This window comes from Lactuca serriola, chromosome 2 (assembly GCF_051521515.1).
Source record: "Lactuca serriola cultivar US96UC23 chromosome 2, Lser_US96UC23_V15, whole genome shotgun sequence".
Classification (NCBI taxonomy): domain Eukaryota; kingdom Viridiplantae; phylum Streptophyta; class Magnoliopsida; order Asterales; family Asteraceae; genus Lactuca; species Lactuca serriola.
This window is the reverse complement of record NC_136409.1, coordinates 63,172,559-63,195,924: the sequence shown is the minus strand read 5'-3', so window position 1 is coordinate 63,195,924 and position 23,366 is coordinate 63,172,559. Positions and strand designations below refer to the sequence as shown.

Genomic DNA, 23,366 nt, shown 5'->3' with positions numbered 1-23,366 from the left:
TGTTAGTCATATGTTGTCTCCTTTGCGCGACTTCTAATCCGACCTGGTACACAACATATGCAACTCCATTTCTCTGTAGGAAATATATATGTGCTTGAAATATATGTGTGAAATGTATGTGTGAAAAAAACTTCTCATCTGTTAGCCATATGCTGTCTCCTTTGCGCGACTTCTAATCCGACCTGGTACACAGCATATGCAACCTTCTTCTTCTCAACCCCTCTGAAGTAGGTAGAAATAGAATTCTGTATCCCTTCTCTCTCTGAATGATTGTCTGCTCACCCGGTGTAAGGAGTACTCAGGAAGTTCTTGATGGCTGGGGCATATCAGGAAGCGGGAAACACGTTCCAGTACAATTAAAATTGAACACTCAAAGATTGTCTATAGATCTCGCTGCTCAATTTAGGTGGACAACAATATCCCTGGTCGTCGTCAGATGAATGGTCCTTAAGATATAGTATCTAAGGAATTAGGATCAGATATAAATACTAGGAACTTAAGTTCACCTTGTCTTGTAACAAATTGTATGTCCTAAATCTGTCATAATTTTTCGTGTTTAAGTGGACCACAATACCGACAATCGACCAGACAAAGATGTGAATATGAAAGATACCGACAAGTGGATAAAGGCTGTCTAAAAACTTTGATCCCAAATCACCCTTAAAGTTATATATCATTTTTATTTTTGTTAAATTTATTATAGTTTCTTCTAATTTAAATATTAGGGGAGAATTAAAAATTAAGAAAAATAAATCAGAAAAATAAAAAAAAAAAAATCCAAAAATATTTTGTTTCTGTTTTAATTTGTGTGCTAAGTTTTCTTTTAGTTTTGTTTTGTCTTGAATAGTGATTTCAGTTATAGATAAGACTCATGGAGTGTGTGTTGAAGATTTCTGAGCAAAAGCTTCGTCCGTGAGCATCGAAGAATTCTCATTTGAAGGAGCAAGAAATGAAGATTATTCTTTCAACATTCAATCCTTCAACCCCAGAAGCAAGGTGAAGCTGAAATTGAAGAATATGTGACGGATTGCATTGAAGCCTCCTCAATCAGTCTGCTGCTATTGTTGTACCTGCTGAAGTGATCTAGAAGTACCGTTCTCTCTGATGTTCTCTTTGAAGATTCTCAAGCTGAAAGCGCCATCTTTCGAGAATCGGTGCAAGAAACCTCCTCACCCAATGTGCGTTCAATGCCAAATTCTGAAGAAAACCTCAAGTGCTCAAGATGAAGCCATTCATTGAAGATTCATATGTTCATCCTGATGCTGTGAAGAAATCGAAGGTTAATGATGAAGCCAAGTTCCCAATGAAGATTATCAAGAAAGTCAGCTACTTTTTAGGGGGAGCTTGTTGGGTCATTAAGAAAAGAAAGCTATAAACCAAGGGGGAGATTGTTGGGTCAAAAATATGGTTTATACTTTACTTTTCTGGGAATTGTATTTTTGTGTAATAATTGTGGAGTTTTCGGTCTAGTTTACGGCCGAGTTTACGGCCGTAAACACCTTACGGCCGTAAACTCATTTACGGCCCATATGTTTCCGGCCCATATCCAACATGTATAAATAGAGGTGTTAGGGTGAGGAGTAAAGATTGATGATTTGAGGAACACAAGTAGTTTACGGCCAGAGAGAGAAATCGTGTGTGTGAATCTCTTGTATCCAGATCATAATTCATATCAATACATACAAGATTCATATCATATTCTTCTTCTTCTTCTCTTCTATTTTATTTTGCATCATCCGTTTGATTGGGATTCCGCACCATCAAACGGATTTGACTGATACACGGGCAGATTAGGGACTTACATGAAAGATTATTATTGTGAGATTCTTTATAACCCGGGGAAGGGCTACGTGGTGGCCGACGCTCTCAGCCATAAGGCGGTTTCTGCCCGGATCAAGGATTTGTGTTTGAGGATAACAATGATTACCCCACTCTTAAAGCAGATTCGAGAGGCTCAGGTTGAGGCTATAAAGGAATAACACCAGAAAAAAGTGAGTGTATAGTGGGTCAGGTGGCTTCCTTTGATTATGATAGTCGAGGATTATTGACCCTTCATTGGAGGGTGTGGGTTCCCTATTGGGGTGGTCTGTGTCAGGTTCCGATGGAGGAAGCGTACAATTGAGATTCTCTATTCATCCTGAAGTGACAAAAATGTATAGTGATCTTCGGTTGGATTATTTGTGGCCATGTATGAAACGAGATGTGGCCTAGTATGTGGAGAGGTGCTTGACTTGCAGGAAAGTCAAGGTCGAGCATTAGCAACCTTGTGGAAAATTAGATTTGTTGGAAGTTCCTGTTTGGAAATGGAAAGAGATTACGATGGATTTTATCAAAAAAATTGCCTTAGACAGCATGTAGAGTAGATTCAATATGGGTCATCGTTGATCAATTGGCGAAGAGCACACATTTATCCTGATCTAAGAAAGTGTATCGGCTGGGAAGTTAGCTGATATCTACGTTCGGAAGGTGGTGACATAGCATGGGGTGTCGGTTTATGTGGTCTCTGATAGGGATGTTCGGTTCACTTCCAGGTTTTGGAAGAGATTTCATGAGGAGTTGGGTACTCGTTTGCACTTCAGCACGGCTTTCCACCCACAAACTGATGGTCAGAGTGAGTGAACTATCCAGACATTATAGGACATGTTGCGGGCTTGTGTGTTGGATTTTGGTGAGAGTTGGGATACGTATCTTCCTTTGGCAGAATTTTTATACAACAACAGTTATCATGCTAGAATTGATCGACCTCCTTTTAATATGCTTTTTGAGAGGAAGTGTAGGACCCCGATATGTTAGGGTGAGGTTGGTCAGCTGGTCATGGGGAGTACGGATATGGTACTCAAGATGACGGAACTAATCCAGCAGGTTCGTAGGCAGCTTCAGACAGCACAAAGCCGACAAAAGAGTTACACAGATAGACGTCGGTCAGACTTGGAGTCTCAGGTTAGAGACATGGTACTCCTGAATGCCTCACCTTGGAAAGGTGTCATCCGATTCAGGAAGCGGGGTAAGCTAGGCCCCAGGTATATTAGTCCTTTTAGGGTTGTGTATCGACTGGATCTTCCGGAGGGCTCAGTCAGATCCATAGTACTTTTCATGTCTCTCAGCTGTAGAAATGTTTGGTTCATGATTCTGGAGTGGTTCCATTAGATGACATTCAGGTGGATGAACGCCTGAATTATATAGAGAGGCCAGTAGCGATTCTTGACAGGAGGACGAAGACTCTACGAAACAAGGTTGTGGATCTCGTGAAGGTGCAGTGGCAACACCGAAAGAGTTCGAAGCGTATATGGGAGCTTGAGGATGAGATGAGGGAGCATTACCGAGAGTTATTTGTGGAGGCAGATTTCGAAATCGAAGTCTAGTTCAAGTCGGGAAGGATTATAACACCCAGATTCCAGGTATTTCATATTTTGATGTTTGATATTAATTAGTTGGCAAATTTGGTCCCAAGGGGTCAAAAATGGAACTTTGTGGTGGGGCACATACGTTGGGCATACTTCTAGTACGTGGGGTGTATGTTGTCCTGGGATAAACCTTAATTTTTAGGGTTTGGACCCTATTTAAACATTATTATAGACTCCAAACCTTTCCCCTCATCAGCCTCCTTCCCTTAGAAGATATCCCACAAAACCCTAACCCTCTTTTGAGTATTCTTGAGCTTTATAGTGATCTTGTGATGTTTTTGGGTAGGTCTTGGTGGCGAAGGAAGTTTCTTGAAGAAGGAGTGGTGCATTCAAGATCTTGGATCTATATTCTAGACCTTTTTGTGCATATTTTGAAGGTTTCAAGTTCATACCTTGGAGTTCTTTGTTCTAGGTTTCATTATGTTCGTGTTTACGCACTTTATTGTCCCAATACTTCTTCACTGAATATTAACAGCCGTGAGCTTTTCCACTTGCTTGTACATAAGATGATTGTTCCAACAGCAAACCCCTATTTGGAGTCACATGTTTTAGAGACATTACAAACAAAATCCTACAAAAAAAACCAACAAACAAAGCTTGAAAATCGAAAAACCCGAAGAACCGAAACCCACAAAAACCTTAAGAATACAACAACAAAAAAATAAAATTGAAATCACAGAAAGAGTCAAAACGGAGCAAGAGCACAGACAACAAAGGCGAAGCATCTATTAAAAAACAGGAAGCCAATTTTGCCGTAACAGAAGAACATAGACGACACTGAAAATGCCCTCTCCGTCCTTCACCGACTCCAACGTGGTCTGTCATCAGCTTCTTCTATCATCATGTTCTGACCCTATACTTAACCCCCAAATATGGAACGAACATGGAAGTAGTGGAGCTTGACTCGATTAATCGGTTGTTGGGCAAGAACAACGTAATTAAACCCAATTTGCAGTTGGTACGAAGATACAACCGAATCCATTGGCCATAGAAAACGAAATTGAGGGTTGATTTTGTAAGGTGACTAAAAAAATTGTAAAAGGAAACGGGAATTCAAGTTTTTGTACCTGCTCTAATCGGAAGCGAAGCGGCGGAGCGAAGAAGAAAGAGGTTTAGAATATTAATGGATTTGATCGAGGGAGAAAGATAACGACTAATGTCAATGGCGGTGCAAGTTCTGATTGGGTGGGAGAGGCGTTGGAGAGAGCAACCGATTGAAAACAAACGAAAATAATGTGGCAAATTGTAACAAAAGGGGACAAAAGTACAAAAGGCATAATTTTATGTGGCCAATTTCAGACATGGAAAGAAACTAACGTGGCAAAAGTAGCAAAACCAAAAAAAGAACTGTAGACAAGGCTCCCCGGAATTAAAGATATATATAATAACTTATACAAAGATGCATGTTTATATATTAACGAATCATCCCTCGACTTGCTTCCATGCTTCTCATTAGCAGCATGCCAGTTGGCATCTCTGCTATCAATAGGCAAGTTCATATTTCTTGACAAAAAAGTTTAGATAAGAATTAATGTTTCTCTTTGGTGACCAAATAATCACTCATATTCAAAATATTCTTAATGATATTAACACCAAATAAGGAAGGTGAAGGTCCACTTGGAAATACATTATACACCTTTCTAAAATGCATAATAGACATAATAAGTGTAAGGAGGATGCTATAATAAAAATATAAAAGAAAGTAAGTCGCCATTTTTTATATTAAAAACCTCACATTTCCAAGTCTGATCTTGAAATATTCCTCCTCGTCTAGCTTGGTTGCAAAATTCTTGATGTATATCAGAAGGGTGTTATATACAACCAAACTGTTATTGTAAATGACCTTAAGAACAGTGAAAAACAAACATGTAAAATGTTTAAGTATATAATAGTTTGTGGGATCGTAGAACGATATAAAAACCAAAAACTTGAGATATCAATCAAAGAGGTTCTAGTTTCAAATAAATACATGATATACATTACCCAAGCATCTGAAAGCAACAAAGGACACCAAATTACATATAAAAAGGAGATCGATATAGATAATACATAATATATATATATATATATATATATATATATATATATATATATATATATATATATATAATGTCTGTTCACTTGACAAAGGAAAAAAGTAAATTGCAACATTCAACTTCTCAAATCTCAAAAACTTGTAAATAATCTTTCTATCAACATTCATGAGGAAAATACCACTGGTTTGTGGTGAAGAATTTGCCACATCCTTCTTCCTCAAAAAAATTACATCCCTCGGGTTGTGATTGAAGGTCAACCCACAAATCCGGTTTAACAACAGCACCATGTCTGAATCTGCTAAGAAAAAATGCACCTTCATCTGGCGTCTCTTGAAACCTCACCCATTCCATTTTCTCAAAATCCAGTTTGTGAACATTATAGAAGTCGACTGATAAGCTTTCCATCACATAAAGGTTTTCACCTGAACTTAAAAGCTTCGGGAAAATGAAGGCTCGTTTAGGAAAATTCTTGGTCTTGAGCAACTTCAATTTGGGTTTAGGATCGAGTGTAAGCTCACATAAATGTCTTACTTTCAACGAACCAGGTTTAGAGCATAAGGTATATATTTTCCCCTTGAAAACATGTAAATAATTGATATCGATACGTAAGGAGACATGATTCCATGATCCCTCACCCGCTTTAGAAACCCATAATTCATTACGTACTATGTTTAACATAACAAGCACATGGGTGGTAGGTATTGTATTTGTGGGTGAATTGACAAGGACAGCAGTGATCTTTGGTATACCAATAAAGACACAGTTAGAAGGGGTAGAAGGGAAATGAAGTTCGTGTCTGGTGATAGGATTCACAAGCCAAAAATCTCTGGTTTTCGCTCTGAACAAAATCAAGTAACCACAAGTTAATCCAACAAAAGCCCTACCAACAGAACGGGGAAGCACAGTTTTGAATTTTTGTCCTTGAGAATCCGTTAGGCAGCATTCCTTATCTTTATTATTACCACGAGTAGAGATATACATCAGCATGGGTGATTTGGAAGCCATAAACCTCTCCCTGTGTGTCACTGTGGCTGATCTCCATGTCTTGCAAACTCCACTGAATGCAAGAAAATCGATCACTCCAAGTTGCATCATAACTAATGAAAGCACATCATGGTTGAGGTATGACCATGGACCCACATCCACATCATCAGTCTTCATCTTCTTACTAGATGAAGCATCATCATGATGATTCCGTTTTCTACTCATTCTCCGTGTCAAAACCATTCCTATACAAAACAAAATCATACAAGACTTGTAAACAAACACAAAGTGTGTCTATTGTCGATAGCATATCTCTCCTTAATAAGGGGGTGTTTGGATAGGGAAAAAATAGGCTGCTTATTGCTTAATCCCACCACAATAAGCAAATTTAAGTGTTTGAATAGGAGTCTTTAAAAATCAACTTATTGCGGTAGGAATAAGCAAAATAAACTGATTTTAATAAGCAATGGGGGAATGCTTATTGCTTATTGGTCATTTTTTACTCATATAAGCTGTTTTGTTTTCCAAACCATTAAAATGCTTATTGCTTATTGCTTAAGCTAATCCAAACACATTTTTAAAAAAATGCTTATTCCCACCACAATAATCAAATAAGCAATAAGCTAAAAACTATTTATCCAAACACCCCCTAACTAAATAATCAAATCAATTAAACCAACCTAAGGCACATATATATATATATATATATATATATATATATATATATATATATATGGTAAAGTGAATATACCCTTAAGGGTATATAACCTTAGGTACCCAAACTCACCATAATATGTTGTTTTGTATCATATAATACATTCTAATTGTCTAATGTTCTTATAATTTAACTTCTAACTTGATTTACTTCCAAGATTTTTTATAAATTACACATTTATCTTTCTCTTACATAATTTTCATTTTCACCTACAATATATATAGCCTAATAAGTGTTCGGCAAAAAGATGTGATGTAAGAGAAAGATTATACGGAAATTTCGAATATCTTGAAAGTAAATCAACTTAAGATTGAAGTTTATGAATATTATAATGAATTTATCAAACGAAACGACGTATTATGGTGTGTTCGGGTACCTAAGCTTATATACCCTTAAGGGTATATTCACTTTTCCCATATATATATATATATATATATATATATATATATATATATATATATATATATATATATATATATATATATATATATATATATATCCTAACGCATCAAAACATCTAGGGTTAGAAGCGTGAATAATTTAAGGAAAAGAACGATGTTTTGGGGTTTGTATGGTCTTTCTGTCCGATAAAATATTGACAGATTCTGATCTCTTTGGCATTGTTTAGAACAGGAGAAAGAAATAAAGGGTAATCTGATATAGAAAACCAAATAACCCAAATGCAAAAAGAGGAGATCAATAAAAGAAAGAGATTATCTATACCACCGAACAGAAACCTAATTCAAATTATGCGAAAACCATGAATGAATATGGTTCCTTCAGGGAAGCATCAAAACCCAAAACTATGGCAGGAAGTTCATCGGGGGATACTTCCAAAGTTTTTCCCAACCGATAATCAAAATTGAATAAAAATTATAGATAATACAGCTTACTTGATGTGAGATACCCTCCGGAAGTTGAGCTTGTACAATTCGAAGGTGAACGGAGAAGGCAAAACAGGTATGCGACGGTAGTTAACAGAGAAGGAAGAGCAGGGTAGTGGTGGCGAGCTGCGGCGTACAGGTTGGTGTTGCTGAGCGACGACGTATAGGGCGGCTGTGGTGAGAGTACTGTTCGGTTTAACTGTGAAGAACAAAGGCGGCGTCTTGTAATCTAATAGAACGATTTTAAGGAGAGAAGAAGGGAAGGGAGGTCACAGGTGGCATGAGATAAATTACTATTTATTGTTGCTTTTTAACAGTTTTTATCATTCTAATAATTTTAAACGATGGTGAGCCCGCAGTGAATCACAGTTAATCATTGTGGTTGTTTTTGTACATTTATTAAACTCCTTGTTACTCAAATGCCTCTTGATTTATTCACAAATGATGACAAAACAAAGCCCAAATCGGTAGACTAAAAAGAGATAAAAGGAATATCAAAATAGTCAAAAGAGCTGAAAGTAAAAATATTAAATTCTGTAGTGAAAAATAAGTAGTAAGACAAAAAAATAAACAAAAAGAATCCAAAAATAATCAAAAGGACTTAAAGTGATAAATATTAAAAGAAATGCGACCAATTTATAATTCCAACAGATGATGAACCAAAATTGTCAAAGTATACACAAAATGACTAAAATTATCAAAGTATGCACATAAGGACCAAAATTATCAAAGTATACAAAGTATTGGGGTAAATTCTTAAAAAGTACAAAGTATTCTATTACTAATCACTATGTCTGTTAATATTAGGGGTGTGCGCGGTGCGGTTTAGAGCCAAAACGGCAAACCATACCGTATATGCGGTTTGAGTTATTTAGAAACCGCAAACCGCACCATGGACCTTCTAAACCGCATTATGCGGTGCGATTTTGTGCGGACGGTTTATGCGGTTTGCAAGCGGTTTTGCGGTTTGACTAATTATTTACATTAAATTTAATGACTATACTATCATTGTCGTCACTAAGGGCTCACTAAGTGGTAATTAAAATTTCCGTGGTCATAGAAATATGGTCTTTAACTACTTATCAATATATAAGTTAAGAAACATAATGAAATTTTTTGGCCACTACATGAATTTTTGGATTAATTAAATTTAAAGAAATATTGATTACATTTCAAAAACTTAAGATATTGCCACTAATTTAGGATGAATTGAATTAATAAACGTTATCCCTGTCAAAATATTTTCGTGTGTGTGTATGTGTATATATATATATATATATATATATATATATATATATATATATATATATATATATATATATATATATATATATATATATCAACGCGGTGCGGTTTGAACCGCAATTTTGTAATCGTAAACCGCACCGCATAATGCGGTTAAACAAAAATACAAACCGCAAATCGCGCCACAAGTGTTTTAAACCGCGTTATGCGGTGCGGTGCGAATGGTTTATGCGGTTTGTGCGATTTATTGCACACCCCTAGTTAATATAGTATATAAATATAAATATTTAATTAAGGGGGTGTTTGGATAGGAAAAAAAGAGGTGCTTATTGCTTATTCCCACAATAAGCTAATTTGAGTGTTTGGATAAAATCCAGGTTATTAAGTTAAATAAACTAATTTTAATAAGCATCTCTCCTCATGCTTATTGCTTATTGCTTATTCTCACCACAAATAAGCTATAAGCAATAAGCTAATAAGTTAATCCAAACACCCCATAAATAACTATTTTGTTTATATTAATGTGTAGTTTTTTTATTACATAATTTTAATTAATTTACTATTATCTATTTAAAATATTTATAAATTTATTTTTATTTAATTGATGATTTTTTAAACATACATTATATTCTAAGAAATAATATTATTATAATTTATTATTTAAAATAAATATAAATATTTCAAAGTAAGTATATTATGACTTGGTCTTTTGACAAAACAGCAAAAATGATCCACGTGATATGTATTTTTTCAGGAAAAATGTCCAAATATTTAAAAAGTTGGATTGGTGGTCCTTTTCAAAATGTATGTGGATATGATCCATTTCAAAATCAAATGAATATTATACTCTTTTATTTTTATTTTTATATTTTTCAATATTTATTTTTAAATTTTAATAATTAAAAAATAAGAAAGGCTTAAAAAATCCCCACCCTACCCCTATCCTACCCACCCACCCACCCTCTCTCTCTCTCTCTCTCTCTAAAACCCCAACGAACGTGAATATTATATCTTTTAGATTTCTGACCCTCATTTTATACATCTTTCTCTACCTTTTTCTTCCCTAAACTCAAATACCTAAAATCACTAGACTAACTTTGTAACACTCGATTCAAGGTACTTTTCATTTTGACCATTTGTGTGTAAATATTTTGCAGATTTGGTCCCTATGGGGCAATTTTGCCAACTTCAGAAATGTTAGAGTACGATGGACGTACTCCTCATATGCTAGGCGTACGCACTCAAAGGGCGAACCCTAAATTTTAGGGTTTGAACCCTATTTAAACAACATTATGACCCATGACCCTCTCATTCCTCGGCCTTCATTGCCATTTTGATCCTATTGCGAAACCCTAACCCTTCTTGAAGAGATTTAACCTTCTTGTGTGTGTTTCTAATGTGTGTTGGTGGGATTTGAAGAAGAAGACCTTCTTGTGTGTGTTTCTTGGAAGAAGGAGCATTGTCCAAAGTAGAGTTGTAGATCCAGATTTCTCTCATCATGTCCAGCTTCATTGAGGTATAAAGCTTTGAACTTACTCCTTATTTGCTTAGATCTAGTCTTTATGAAGTTTTGGTCCCATTTTGATCATATGATGAGATCTAGTGGATTCCTTCCACTCCAAAAGTTAGTAGTTGTTTCTTTTGATGTTTCTGAGGTCCTTAGTCTATAAAGTTAGCATCTTGATGGTTGTAGATCAACCATGCATGTGTTTAGGTCATTATGGTGAAAGTAGAATGCTAAAAGTGAGGTTTGGGTCCTTTTGAGCCATGCAAAGGCTCTAAGTTCATAAGTTTATGGATTAAGACGTTTAATAAGACTTGGATATGAAGCTTGGGCTTTTGATTGCAAATATTAAGCACTTAATGGGAAAAGTTGTAACAACATAAATTTTCAAAACAATTTTTCATTTTCAAAACATTCATTTACTCACAAATAACACCCAACATATTGTATCAAATGTATTTTTCACAAAAAAAAAACATCTCCCCATAATCCAAAACATAAACTCCTCAAGTGTGTACGGATCATGTCGGCGCCTTCCCGCGCTCATCACTGGTACCTGAAACACATCACACAACAACTATAAGCATAAATGCTTAGTGAGTTCCCCAAAATACCGCATACAACACATACGCCACTTAAGGCTATAATACGACCCTCCGGTCGATGTGTCTCAGCGGGACCCTCCAGTCCCGTAGCTCGTTGGACCCTTTGGTCCGGTCATAGCTCGTTGGGCCCTCCGGACCGGTCTGTATCGTTGGACCCTTTGGTCTGGTCTATAACAACATACAACATACACATAACACATAGTACATAATCGCATACATAACACATAAGACCCTCTGGTCTACACAATATACCACTCTAGGTAATATATAGTGAGAAGACTCACCTCGATGTCTCGGTAAATATCTGACTCGGAATAAATGTGATCTAGCCTCCGCCTAATCACACAAAGTAATACACTCATAAATACAACTGTACTCAACCCTAAAAGTCAACAAGGTCAACGGTCAACTTTGACCGGACTCGGCGAGTGCACTAGGGCAACTCGGTGAGTCTACACGTGTCCACTGATTCTCTTAGATCCTCTCTTGACACGTCGAGTACCTCCCTGACTCGACGAGTTCCACCTGGCATGAATCGCGGAGCCACCACGACTCAACTCGCCAAGTCTCAAGAACAACTCGGCGAGTTCCGGCTCTGACTCACTGAGTCGTTCCCTCAACTCGACAAGTCCACTCACTGAGTGATTACGGGCAAACTTCATACTACTCGCCGAGTCTATTCTTCAGACTCGGCGAGTTCATGCCATGCATAAACTCAAAACCACTTCTGAGGTCAGATCTGTTCCATTCAATCATAGGTCTAGCCTCCCCAAGCATGATAATCACGTAAAGTCCAAACCTTGATGCTCAAAAAACATCTATTTGCTCCTATATGATGTTTTAGCCCCATATATCATAACCCATGGTCAAAACTCCCATGAATCCTCAAAAAGCTTGAGGAATAAAGCTTCTCTGGACCTCTATGGATCCCATTCCAAGCCTCATCACAAATAGGGACGAAATGGTGTCACACCCCCAAACCAAGGATGGCGGAAACGTCCGGGGGTGGAGGACTTCATGTAGAGTATCACAACCATGAGTATAATAGTGCTCAAAGTAAATACAACCATCATAAATATAATTGAAAAAGTTACACCAAAGTATATGTCTACATGATTCAAGTCAATTACATTATGATACAAAATGAACTGTTTGACAATTTATCGTCACATCCTCAAAACGTTGTTGATTTCCTGTTTTCACTGAATTCCTGAGAATACAAGTAGTTTGAAAAGTGTCAACACAAAGGTTGGTGATTTCATAAGCTTTTGACAGTAAGAGTTTGAAAATCGATCTTTGTAAGGAGATGTATGTTACCAAGAAAAATCTGATATTTTCCTTATAAAAGTTATGTAGTCCTAAATACCAGGACCGAAATGAACAAGTATTTGTCGTACTTAAAGATGTAGTTGTGGTTTTAAATTGGCGTAAAACCCTTTCTGATTTGAGAAAAATCCCGTAATGAATGATGTGTGGTCTTAAATACCAAGGCTGAAAATATACCATAATATCTATAATTATTGATATAAAAAGTGATTTTAAATTGACATAAAACCCCTTTTTATTTATGAAAATCCCTGTAAACTTATGTTGTTAAATCCCTATGTGAGCCAGTATAATCATACTAATGACTGAATAAACCTGCCATGACGTTTCTCAGGCGTCGCGAAACTGAAATGACACTTGTCACCTTCGACCTGCCGGTCTAGCTGTTGCATGCAGCTCAGGTGTGGGGTGTCTAACCCAATATAGATCTATACACAACTATCACGTTCTCCCTCCAGGAGACTCTGATTATAACTACCAGGAATTTAGATTCCGCACTCGGACGTACGGAAGAGATTGTCTCACAATTTAGGTTAACAAGTTTACGTGTGGTGTGCATAAGTGTAAAACCTTTTTTTGTGGGAATAAAACCTTCCGAAATGTGTTTGTTGTGTTAATGGAAACATAAACCATACCTATTATAGTTTATCCCAAAACGTTTGTAATGTATAAGAACTCTTTTATGAAAACGCTTTTGTGTTATGAATCCATAAACTATGCTTATTATAGCTTAATATACGTGTTCTAAATGAATGAATAATCTTATCATGAATGACTAGGTTTCAGTTTATGATGATAAACTAACAAGGAAACACATTCAATATTTAGAACTTATTGTTATACACTTTGCTCAACATAATACAAAGTGTTATGAAATTTATATGTTGTTAACTAAATTTAACCTTCCTGTGCTGTTTTAGAAAAGTCATATAAAAATCATACGAAGTCGAAAACTAAATTCGTAAATTCTGATAGTTCCCAAAATATGTCTAGTTTACTCATAATTTTTATCATGATTTTTAATGACCTCCATCTTGGGTGAAATAGTCCATAATCACAGACTAGTCCGGATTGGTGTTTGAAAAGATAGGCAGTTTTGTAAAAATTGCCATAAATTGTAGAAAAATCGTGTGGAGATGTGCAAGTAGTCATTTTAAAGCTAAGAAGTGGAACTACTTGAACCTAAAACAGTTTTGAAAAATAAAATGTTTAAGTTGTCCAAAACAGTCCGTGAATGGAGTTGAACTTTTCTGATGAAGGCTGTTAGAAAAGTTTAGTTTTGTTCTTGGTGTTTTACTTGTATTCCCCTCCTAAAAACTTGAGAAAACATGAAAATGTAGGGGTATGAACTCACCTTGAGTGATTTCAGTAGATAAGTGTTGAAGAATAGAAGTGTTCAACCCAAGAACACTTGAAGAATCACTTGAAGATTCGTAGATCTAACACAATTATGATGGAGTTTGTGGAAGATATCCATGATTTGAGTAGAAAGAAGTGAAATAATCATAAGGAGAATGGATTTTGCTTACCAAATGTGGAGGAAAAACCCAAGATCAGCCCTTGAATCTCGAATTCTAGAGAGAGGAAGTGAGAGAGAAAAGAGTTTGATCTTTTTGGTGAAAGGAGAAAAAATGAGAGAAGTGAGGAGAGAGGATGAATGTCCAGCTCTAAGAACGTGGGAATAACTTGTGAGAGAGGTAATAAGGACAAGGAAGTGACAAGGTATGGTGGGGAGGAGTATGGGTTAGTCATGGAGTAGGTATGGTGGTTGCTTGTGTCATAAAATAAAGGAAAGTCAACACTCCACCTCTTGTACTTCACCCACTCTTTTGGATAAGGTTTTATCCTTAAAAACGTGATAATTTAATAATTATGGGTCCTTATATGTTAAAATAAAGTTTTGTGTGAAAATCCCATGTTAAAACAATTAAAAACGGGCCTAAAACGCAAAATTAGACGAAAACCGGGAGAAAAGAAGCTTCCCAACGAGACCTCTCGGTCCTGGCCGAGGTTCGGTCCTCCTGATGCTAGGTGCGAAGCGAAGGAAGCGAAAGCAAGAGAGGGTCAGGCTCGGTCCAAAGGGTCAGAAGCGAACTGGACCGAGGCTTCGGGTTCGGGTGGTGTGCGAGGTTCGGTTCCAGGAGCCTTCGGGTCCGGTTCCCTTGAGCGAGGTTCGGCCCTGAGAGGACCTTCGGGTTCGGGTCTTCTTGGTTTCGGTCCCTAAGAGGACTTTCGGGTCCTAAGAGGGGTTTCGGTTCCTAAGAGGAGTTTCGACTCCTTAAGTCTGTTTTTCGCGTAGACTTCCGTTTTTGGGCTGTTTTCGCCAAATTCAAGGGTCGGGATGCCCCGAGTGATTATAGAAAGTTGAGAGAGATTTTGAGAGAGATTTGGGTGAGATTTGTCATACTTAGAGAGATTTGGGAGAGATTTCACATACTTGGAGAGATTTCTCATACAAAGAGAGATTTGGGAGAGATTTCACATACTTGGAGAGATTTCTCATACAAAGAGAGATTTGGAAGAGATTTCATATACTTGGAGAGATTTCTCATACAAAGAGAGATTTGGGAGAGATTTCACATACTTGGAGAGATTTCTCATACAAAGAGAGATTTGGGAGAGATTTGACATTCTTGGAGAGATTTCACATTCTTGGAGAGATTTGACATACTTGGAGAGATTTGGGAGAGATTTGACATTCTTGGAGAGATTTCACATTCTTGGAGAGATTTGGGAGAGATTCTCAATAAGAAGAGATAGAGTGAAAATGATTGAGAGCGGTTTCGTGTGTGATGAATGTGAGTGTCCGGCTTCGCAATGCAAGGTCCGTAAACCCCGTTAAGCCTTGTTTAAGGATCTTGCATACTCCCGATGAGTATGCAACATTGTTTTATCGGTTTGGCTCGCCACGTACCACAGTTTTAGGTTAAGGAGATCTAGATGTACGCACTTTTCGATTTATGATCTCTCGTTAGAATAGCGAGTTGTTTAGTAAATACATAACGTAAGCCCTAGTACACAAGGGTTAGTTGAGTTGACCGGTTTGACTTGTTGACTTCAGTTGACTTTGAATTGACCAGAAATTGACGGTTGTCACAAATGGACATCAAATCTAACCAACAAAGAGGTCAAGAAACCCTAAACCTCCATGTTCATCATAACAACAGAAAGGGAGCCAAAATATTACCTCCAAAGTGATGCTCTAAGCTCCAAATTCGAAGAATGTCCACCTCCCTTGCTTCCTCTTAGCTAGAACCTCCTTTGCCTTGCCAAACAATGCTTCAAAGGTTAACAATGGCCTCCTCTCTCTCCCAAAACGCTCAAGATCTCTTTAGGGTTTCTCTCTGGGGTTGGTGGTCGCAAATGACGGCCATAAGCCCCTTTAAATAAGTCTCAAACCCTGGAAATTAGGGTTTCATTAAACATCGTGGACTCGCCGAGTCCACCCTTGGACTCGCCGAGTCCAGACGCAAACCCGCGTGTAAAAACCGCAATCCTGCTCGGTGAGTTTAGACTCCAACTTGCCGAGTCTCCTCACAACACCCAAAAATAAAAGAATAAAAATAATACCTGGGAATCCGGATGTTACAATTCTCCCCCACTAGAATCAGACTTCGCCCTCGAAGTCTCACCCTGCAAAAAACTTTGGATGCTGCTCACGCATCTCACGCTCAGGCTCCCAAGTTAACTCTGACCCTTTCCGATGTTGCCACTGGACCTGCACCAGTGGCACCTCTTTATTCCTCAGGACCTTGATCTTCCAATCTTTGATCGCCACTGGTCTCTCAGCATAATTCAGGCTCGCATCCACCTGAATATCTTCTAGTGGCACTACTGCCGACTCGTTGGCTATGCACTTTCGCAACCGCGACACGTGGAAAGTGTCGTGAATCTGAACCAACTCTGCTGGTAACTCCAAACGATAGGCTACCCTGCCTACCCTTGCGATCACCCTGAAAGGACCAATATATCGGGGCCCCAACTTGCTCCTCTTCCTGAATCGAATCACTCCTTTCCAAGGAGAGACCTTCAGGAGCACAAAGTCGCCGACCTGAAACTCAAGCTCGGACCGGCGTCTGTCCGTATAACTCTTCTGACGACTCAGAGCGATCAACAACCTCTGGCTGACCTGTTGGATCTGCTCTGTCGTTAGAAGCACAATCTCGGTACTACCCATCACACGTTGCCCTACCTCTCCCCAGCAAATAGGGGTCCGACACCTCCTCCCATACAACAGCTCAAAGGGCGGCATGCCAATGCTCGAATGTTGGCTATTGTTGTAAGAGAACTCTGCCAAGGGCAAATACGTGTCCCAACTTCCGCCGAAATCCAACACACATGCTCGGAGCATGTCCTCAAGCGTTTGAATCGTCCGCTCACTCTGCCCGTCGGTCTGTGGGTGGTATGCAGTACTAAAATGCAGTTTCGTACCCAATTCCTCATGAAACTTCTTCTAGAATCTGGAGGTGAAATGTACATCTAGATCTGAGACAATCGAGATCGGTACTCCATGTCGCGATACCACCTCTCTCACGTACATCTCCGCCAACTTCTCCGTGGAAGAACTCTCACTGATGGCCAGGAAGTGAGCACTCTTTGTCAACCTATCCACAATCACCCAAATTGCATCGACACCCCTCACGGTCCTTGGCAATTTGGTGATGAAGTCCATGGCAATATGTTCCCATTTCCACTCGAGAATCTCCAATGGCTGCAACTTACCATGTGGACGCTGATGCTCAGCCTTAACCCTATGACAGTTCAAGCATCACTCTACAAACCATGCGACATCCCTCTTCATACAGGGCCACCAATAATCCTTTTTCAGGTCCAAAAACATCTTAGTGGCCTCGGGATGGATCGAGAATTTCGATCAATGAGCCTCCTCCATCAAAATGGTATGCATCCCGCCCACGGACGGTACCCAAATCCGACCCTAAAATGTCATAAGCCCCCAGCTATCGGTAACGAACTCCAATACCAGCCCGACAACTCGTTCCCTCTTCTGGATCTCAGGCTGCACAGCCTCAGCCTGGGCCCCATGAATAGCATCCAAAACCGGGGTCATCACCGTCAATCTCAAACATACATCTCGCAATGGGGTGCTCTCCGCTCTACGGCTCAGTGCATCGGCTACAACATTAGCCTTACCCGGGTGGTACAGGATCTCACAATCATAATCCTTGACCACGTCCAACCACCTCCTCTGTCGCATATTTAGGTTGGGCTGATCCATCAAATGCTTCAAGCTCTTGTGGTCCGTGTATATCGTACATCGAACCCCGTACAGGTAGTGTCGCCAGATCTTGAGAGCGAACACTACCGCTCCCAGCTCCAAATCGTGAGTGGGATATCTCGACTCATGAGGCTTAAGCTGCCTCGATGCATATGCTATCACATGCCCCCTCTGCATAAGCACCGCTCCCAATCCGGATATCGATGCGTCACAATAAACCACAAAATCCTCCATCCCTTCCGGAAGGGCTAATACTAGGGCTTCGCATAACTTCCTGCGAAGTGTCTCGAACGAGGTCTGTTGCTCCGGACCCCAAGAAAACGCAACACCCTTTCCGGATCAAATTGGTGAGTGGCACAGCGATCTTGGAGAAATCCTTAATAAATCTCCGATAATAGCCAGCCAATCCCAGAAAACTCCTAATCTCGGTGGGTGATCTCGGCACCTCCCACCTTATAACCGCCTCAATCATGGCCGGGTCGACCAATATCCCCTTCTGGTTAACGAGATGCCCCAAAAACTAGACCTCTCATAACCAGAACTCACATTTGGAGAACTTGGCATAAAGCCTCTCCGATCTCAGAACTCCGAGGATCTCCCTCAAATGCTCCTCATGCTGCTCTTGATGGGTTTTGGCCATATGAACATTCCTATGTGCACATGCAAACCCTAATGCTTGGATCTAGGTTTCTCTAATTAAACATGCTTTCAATCCAAGACTTCTAATGACTAATTAGATATAAGAACAATATAAAATCAAATCTAGAAGTTTACCTTTGAACCTCTTGTTTGATCTTGTTGTCTTGGAGCTCTAGAGTCATAATTGTCACTCCTCTAATGGCTTTAAAACACCAACTAGCAAAGAGGATGATTTGAGAGAGAGGAAAGGGAAGAAATCAGCCAGGGTAACCTTCCAATAGCACACGTCCCTATTTCCCTTGCCCATGGGGTCTATTTATACTTGTAAGGCTCTTTGAGTTTCACTTTAAAACCTTGGTTGGATAACTATTACTCAAAGCAATTCAAATCCTTACCTTAGATAATCCCTTGGACGAATTTGAGGCTTATCCTAGTCCTAGAAATCGTCCAACCTCTATCCAAGAAGGATTTATAGCCCAAAGTGTTATTGGATAAGGTGTCTAAGCCCATAACTATTTCTGGTATGTACTTGACCCGACCCGGCATGGTCCATTTGGGTTGCATGGCACCATGCAATTGGATAGACTAAATGAGAGAAATAACACTTGGAGATTATTAATATATTATAAGTTCTAATATATTAATAATATTATTTGATTAGTTTGATCAAGAATTAATTTAGAATTAATTAAGTGATCAAAAGATAACTAATTAAATATATGGGTTGATTATGTAAATCATCCATATCTTGTATAGTGGGCTAAGAGGCTCCATGGATTATCAAGTTGGGTTATACCCATAGGATGCTCCATGGGAGTTACAAACCCATGGGTCATGGAAATGAAGAGTCATGACACATTAGGGTTTACATGGTGTAACCCTAGATGTGTCAACACTATATAAGAATCCCATTCTCCACCAAAATCGGCTACACATATGAAACAAGAGGGCTAGGCCGATTTCAAGAAGTGTGTATTCTCTCAAAAGTCTTTCCAAGAGCATTTGGTATTGTGTGAAGCATTTGAGGCATCACACTTGGGGTGCTAGGCTCACAAGGTTTCAAGGAACATAAGCAACAACAAGGTTAGTTATTCTATCTTTCATTCAAGTTAAAAATTGTTCCCTATATATGCTAGATAGGAATATAACCTTGGAATTCAACTTTGCATGATAATTAGACAAACATAGATCCAAGGTTATTAGGGTTGCATGTACACTTAGGAAGTGTTATAATGCTCAAAACCCATCAGTGGTATCAGAGCCAGGTTTGTATGTTTGTTATTTGTGCTTAAAAGTTGGAAAAAGTCAAAAAGTTTGTTGTCTGCCTGATGAACTCGCCGAGTCCATGGGGAGACTCGCCGAGTTCACTTGTATCTTCAACCTACTCGCCGAGTAGGTTGATGCACTCGGTGAGTAGGAGCCACAAAGTGCAGATTTTCGACTTTAGTTGCTGGAAATGGACTAGAAACATTACCCTAAACTGTTTTGGTACTTGAAAACTTGTTTTAGATGGTGTAATGTCTTTGCTAATTCATTTACAACAACTAGTTATCAAAATTACAAAGTTTTAAGTGTAATTTTGATTCATGAAGTGTTCATATTCATGTTCTTGATCTTATGATGTTTAGATGATCATAGGAATTATTTGTAACCTATGTGGTAGATTAATTCTTGATCATAATGGAGTCCATAACTTGTCCTTAAGTTATGGAAAACCAAGAGTCACTTGAATTAAAATCATTAAAAGAACACAAGAGTTAGAAAAAATGAAGAGTCTTCATTTTTATTACTCTATTAAACTCATAAGTTACAAGAAATGAAAAGTTTTGAAAGTTTAAAAAACTTGCCCTCAAGTTTTGGAACAAGTAAAGTCATGTTAAAACTTTAGTTCCAACCCTTAGAACTTTAAAAGTTAAAATTCAACCCTTATACTTATATTATTATGATTTAATAATTATATATATATGTATAAGAACAAAGTCGTCTTACCACTAGTACGCCTCATTCACGAAGCCGGTCTATAAGGTGGGTATAAGGTTGTTGCCTATAAAATGGCAACTTAATGGGTGTCCACTCTCACCCACCGCTTGCTTGACTGGTGGAGGGTCGTTAGCCAAACGGGTAGGACAAGGACTTATAAATTCTCATTAAAAGTATCATGAATATTATAAAGTAACTAAATGTTTTATTAAATTCCCAATCTTAGTTACTTTAGGAAAAATGTGAATAAGGTGCTAATCCATGAATTACACTTTACACTTTGTTTAAGTCGTTGGTGGAGCGTGTGTGGTTAACTGGCACACTAACTTGGACTTAACAAGGTAGGTAAAGGGTGACTTAAGGTTTATTATAGTATCGGTGGAGCGTGTGTGGTTTACCGGCATATCGATTGAGTGATAAACTTTAAGGGCACCAAGTGATTTGCATGGTTACTTCACACCTCGTTTTGTGATCCTTGGTATCCCAGTCACAAAACTTGGAGGGCACACTCGATATTGAAACATGCCTTTGAAAAGTTCATTGAATCTCAAAGAATCTAGGAATTTCTAAGAACCAATCAAAAAACCTAATATTTAATATTTCAGTTTTCGTGGTGGAAATTGGTGAATCGTCATTCACCTACCTTTCGAATATGTTATAGCTTGGATTACGGCATACCTCTTCTAAGTTATAATATATTGTGATTGGATCCTAGCCTTAATATTACATTTGGGTGTTTTATTAAGGACTCTCTTAATATCTAAACTAATCTTGTCCTCTTCTTTCAGATGTCTTCAAACAATGTTGCTTCTGGCTCTAATCCTAATGGCTCCTTTACCCTTATGAACTTGTGTGGGAAAGTCACTTTTGATGGATCCAACTTCAATGAGTGGATCAGAAACATCAGGATGATTACCCGCTACGACGACAAAGAATATGTCCTTGACAAGGAGCTTAAGGAGATTGATGAGACCACTGCAACTCCTCAGGAGATCGCTGACTTTCAGGCACATGAAAGGGATGCTACCAAAGTGGCATGCATCATGATGGCCACGATGACAGCGGAACTCCAAAAGTCCTATGAGGATTTCTATCCTTATGAAATGCACCAAGATCTGATGGAAAGATACCATCAAAGTGCACGACAAGAGAGGTATGAAATCATCTGCTCCATGATAACAACCATGATGAAGGACGGGGAATCCGTCACGAGCCACATGCAGAAAATGCAAAGGTATGTGGATCGATTGCTGAAGCTTAATGTGAACTTCCCTGAGGAGCTTGCAATAGATATCATTTTGCACTCCTTACCATCGTGCTATGATCAATTCCGCATGACATATCACATGAATAAGGAAGAGGTCACACTCAGCAAACTTCAGGGACTTCTGAAGACCGCTGAAACAGGTCTTAAGGGGAAATCGGTTGTTAACACCCCTACTCCAAACTCCACTCCGGTTTTGGCAATCGGCAAAAGTCGAGGGAAGAAGAGAAAGAGCTCTTCAAAGGGTACCAAGGCTCGGACCCTTGATGGCTCTTCTTCAAGTGGAACCAAGAAAGGTTTTGTCACTCCTTCTTCTGACCCAAAAGAGGCTGAATGTTTCTATTGCCATGAAAAATCACATTGGAAGCGGAACTGCCCAAAATACCAGCAAGATGTGAAGGATGGGAAAGTTAAACCCAACCATGCAGGTATTTACACTATCATTTCTAATAACTCACCCCATTCTAAATCTTGGGTCCTTGATACCGGTTGTGGTATTCATATTTGTTGTGACTTGCAGGGACTAAGAAGAAGTGAGAACGTGGAGCAAGGAAGAATAAACTTAATCATGGGGAATAGGAAAGTTACACCTGTCACAAAGATTGGAGTTTATACATTGTCGCTAAGTAGTGGGTTAAATTTAGATTTGAATAAATGTTGTTATTCGCCAGAAATGGCAAGAAATATTATTTCCTTTCATGCATTGTACAAACAAGGGTTCACCTTTTCATTTAATAATGAAGTTGGTTCTATTGATGCTTTCTTTAATAATGTTCTTTATTTTAAAGCATTACCTTGTGATGGTGTGTATGAAGCTGTATTTGTTGTAGATAACTTAGGAAATAATGTTTTGTGTATTGATTCTATTAATAATAATAACTTGGATAAAGCATCATTATGGCATTGTCGTCTTGGACATATAAGCAAGAAACGCATAGGCCAACTCCAAAAGGATGGAGTTTTGGATTCGTTTGACCTAAAGTCATATGATAGTTGCGAATCATGCTTACTTGGAAAAATGACAAAGTCACCCTTCACAGGCTCGTGTGAGAGGGGTGAAGGTTTGTTGGACCTTGTACACACGGATGTGTGTGGACCATTCAAACATGCCACAAGGGATGCTAATCGTTATTATTTGACGTTTACTGATGACTACAATAGATATGGATATGTCTACTTAATCAAGCATAAGTCAGAGACTTTTGAAAGGTTTAAGGAATTTAAACAGGAAGTCGAGAATCAATTAGGCAGGAACATTAAGATGCTTCGATCCGATCGAGGTGGTGAGTATCTTAGTTCAGAGTTCCTCGACTATCTTAGGGAATGTGGGATTGTCTCACAATTGACACCTCCCAGGACACCTCAGTTGAATGGTGTGGCTGAGAGGCGTAATCGAACCTTGTTGGATATGGTTCGTTCCATGATGAGTCGAGCTTCGCTACCAATCTCATTCTGGGGGTATGCCTTAAAGACTGCCGCCCATATCCTTAATCTAGTCCCTACAAAGAAAGTTGCCAAAACTCCTCACGAGATGTGGACTGGTA

At 38.6% G+C, this 23,366-nt stretch overlaps 1 protein-coding gene across 1 annotated transcript; it reads right to left on the bottom strand.

Moving 5' to 3' along the window:
- Nucleotides 1-5,316: 5,316 nt before the first annotated feature.
- Nucleotides 5,317-8,290, bottom strand: LOC145086312 (putative F-box protein At4g22060). Its single transcript, XM_079024064.1, has 2 exons — nucleotides 8,033-8,290; nucleotides 5,317-6,669 (listed from the first exon to the last, which is right to left on the bottom strand). The coding sequence occupies exon 2, from the start codon at nucleotides 6,665-6,667 to the stop codon at nucleotides 5,597-5,599; it is 1,071 nt and encodes a 356-aa protein (XP_078880190.1). The 5' UTR covers nucleotides 6,668-6,669; nucleotides 8,033-8,290; the 3' UTR covers nucleotides 5,317-5,596.
- Between the last annotated feature and the right edge of the window lie 15,076 nt (nucleotides 8,291-23,366).

Bases quoted from the DNA above. Each gene is read 5' to 3' on its own strand.
- LOC145086312 (XM_079024064.1), bottom strand. From the start codon at position 6,667: ATGGTTTTGACACGGAGAATGAGTAGAAAACGGAATCATCATGATGAT.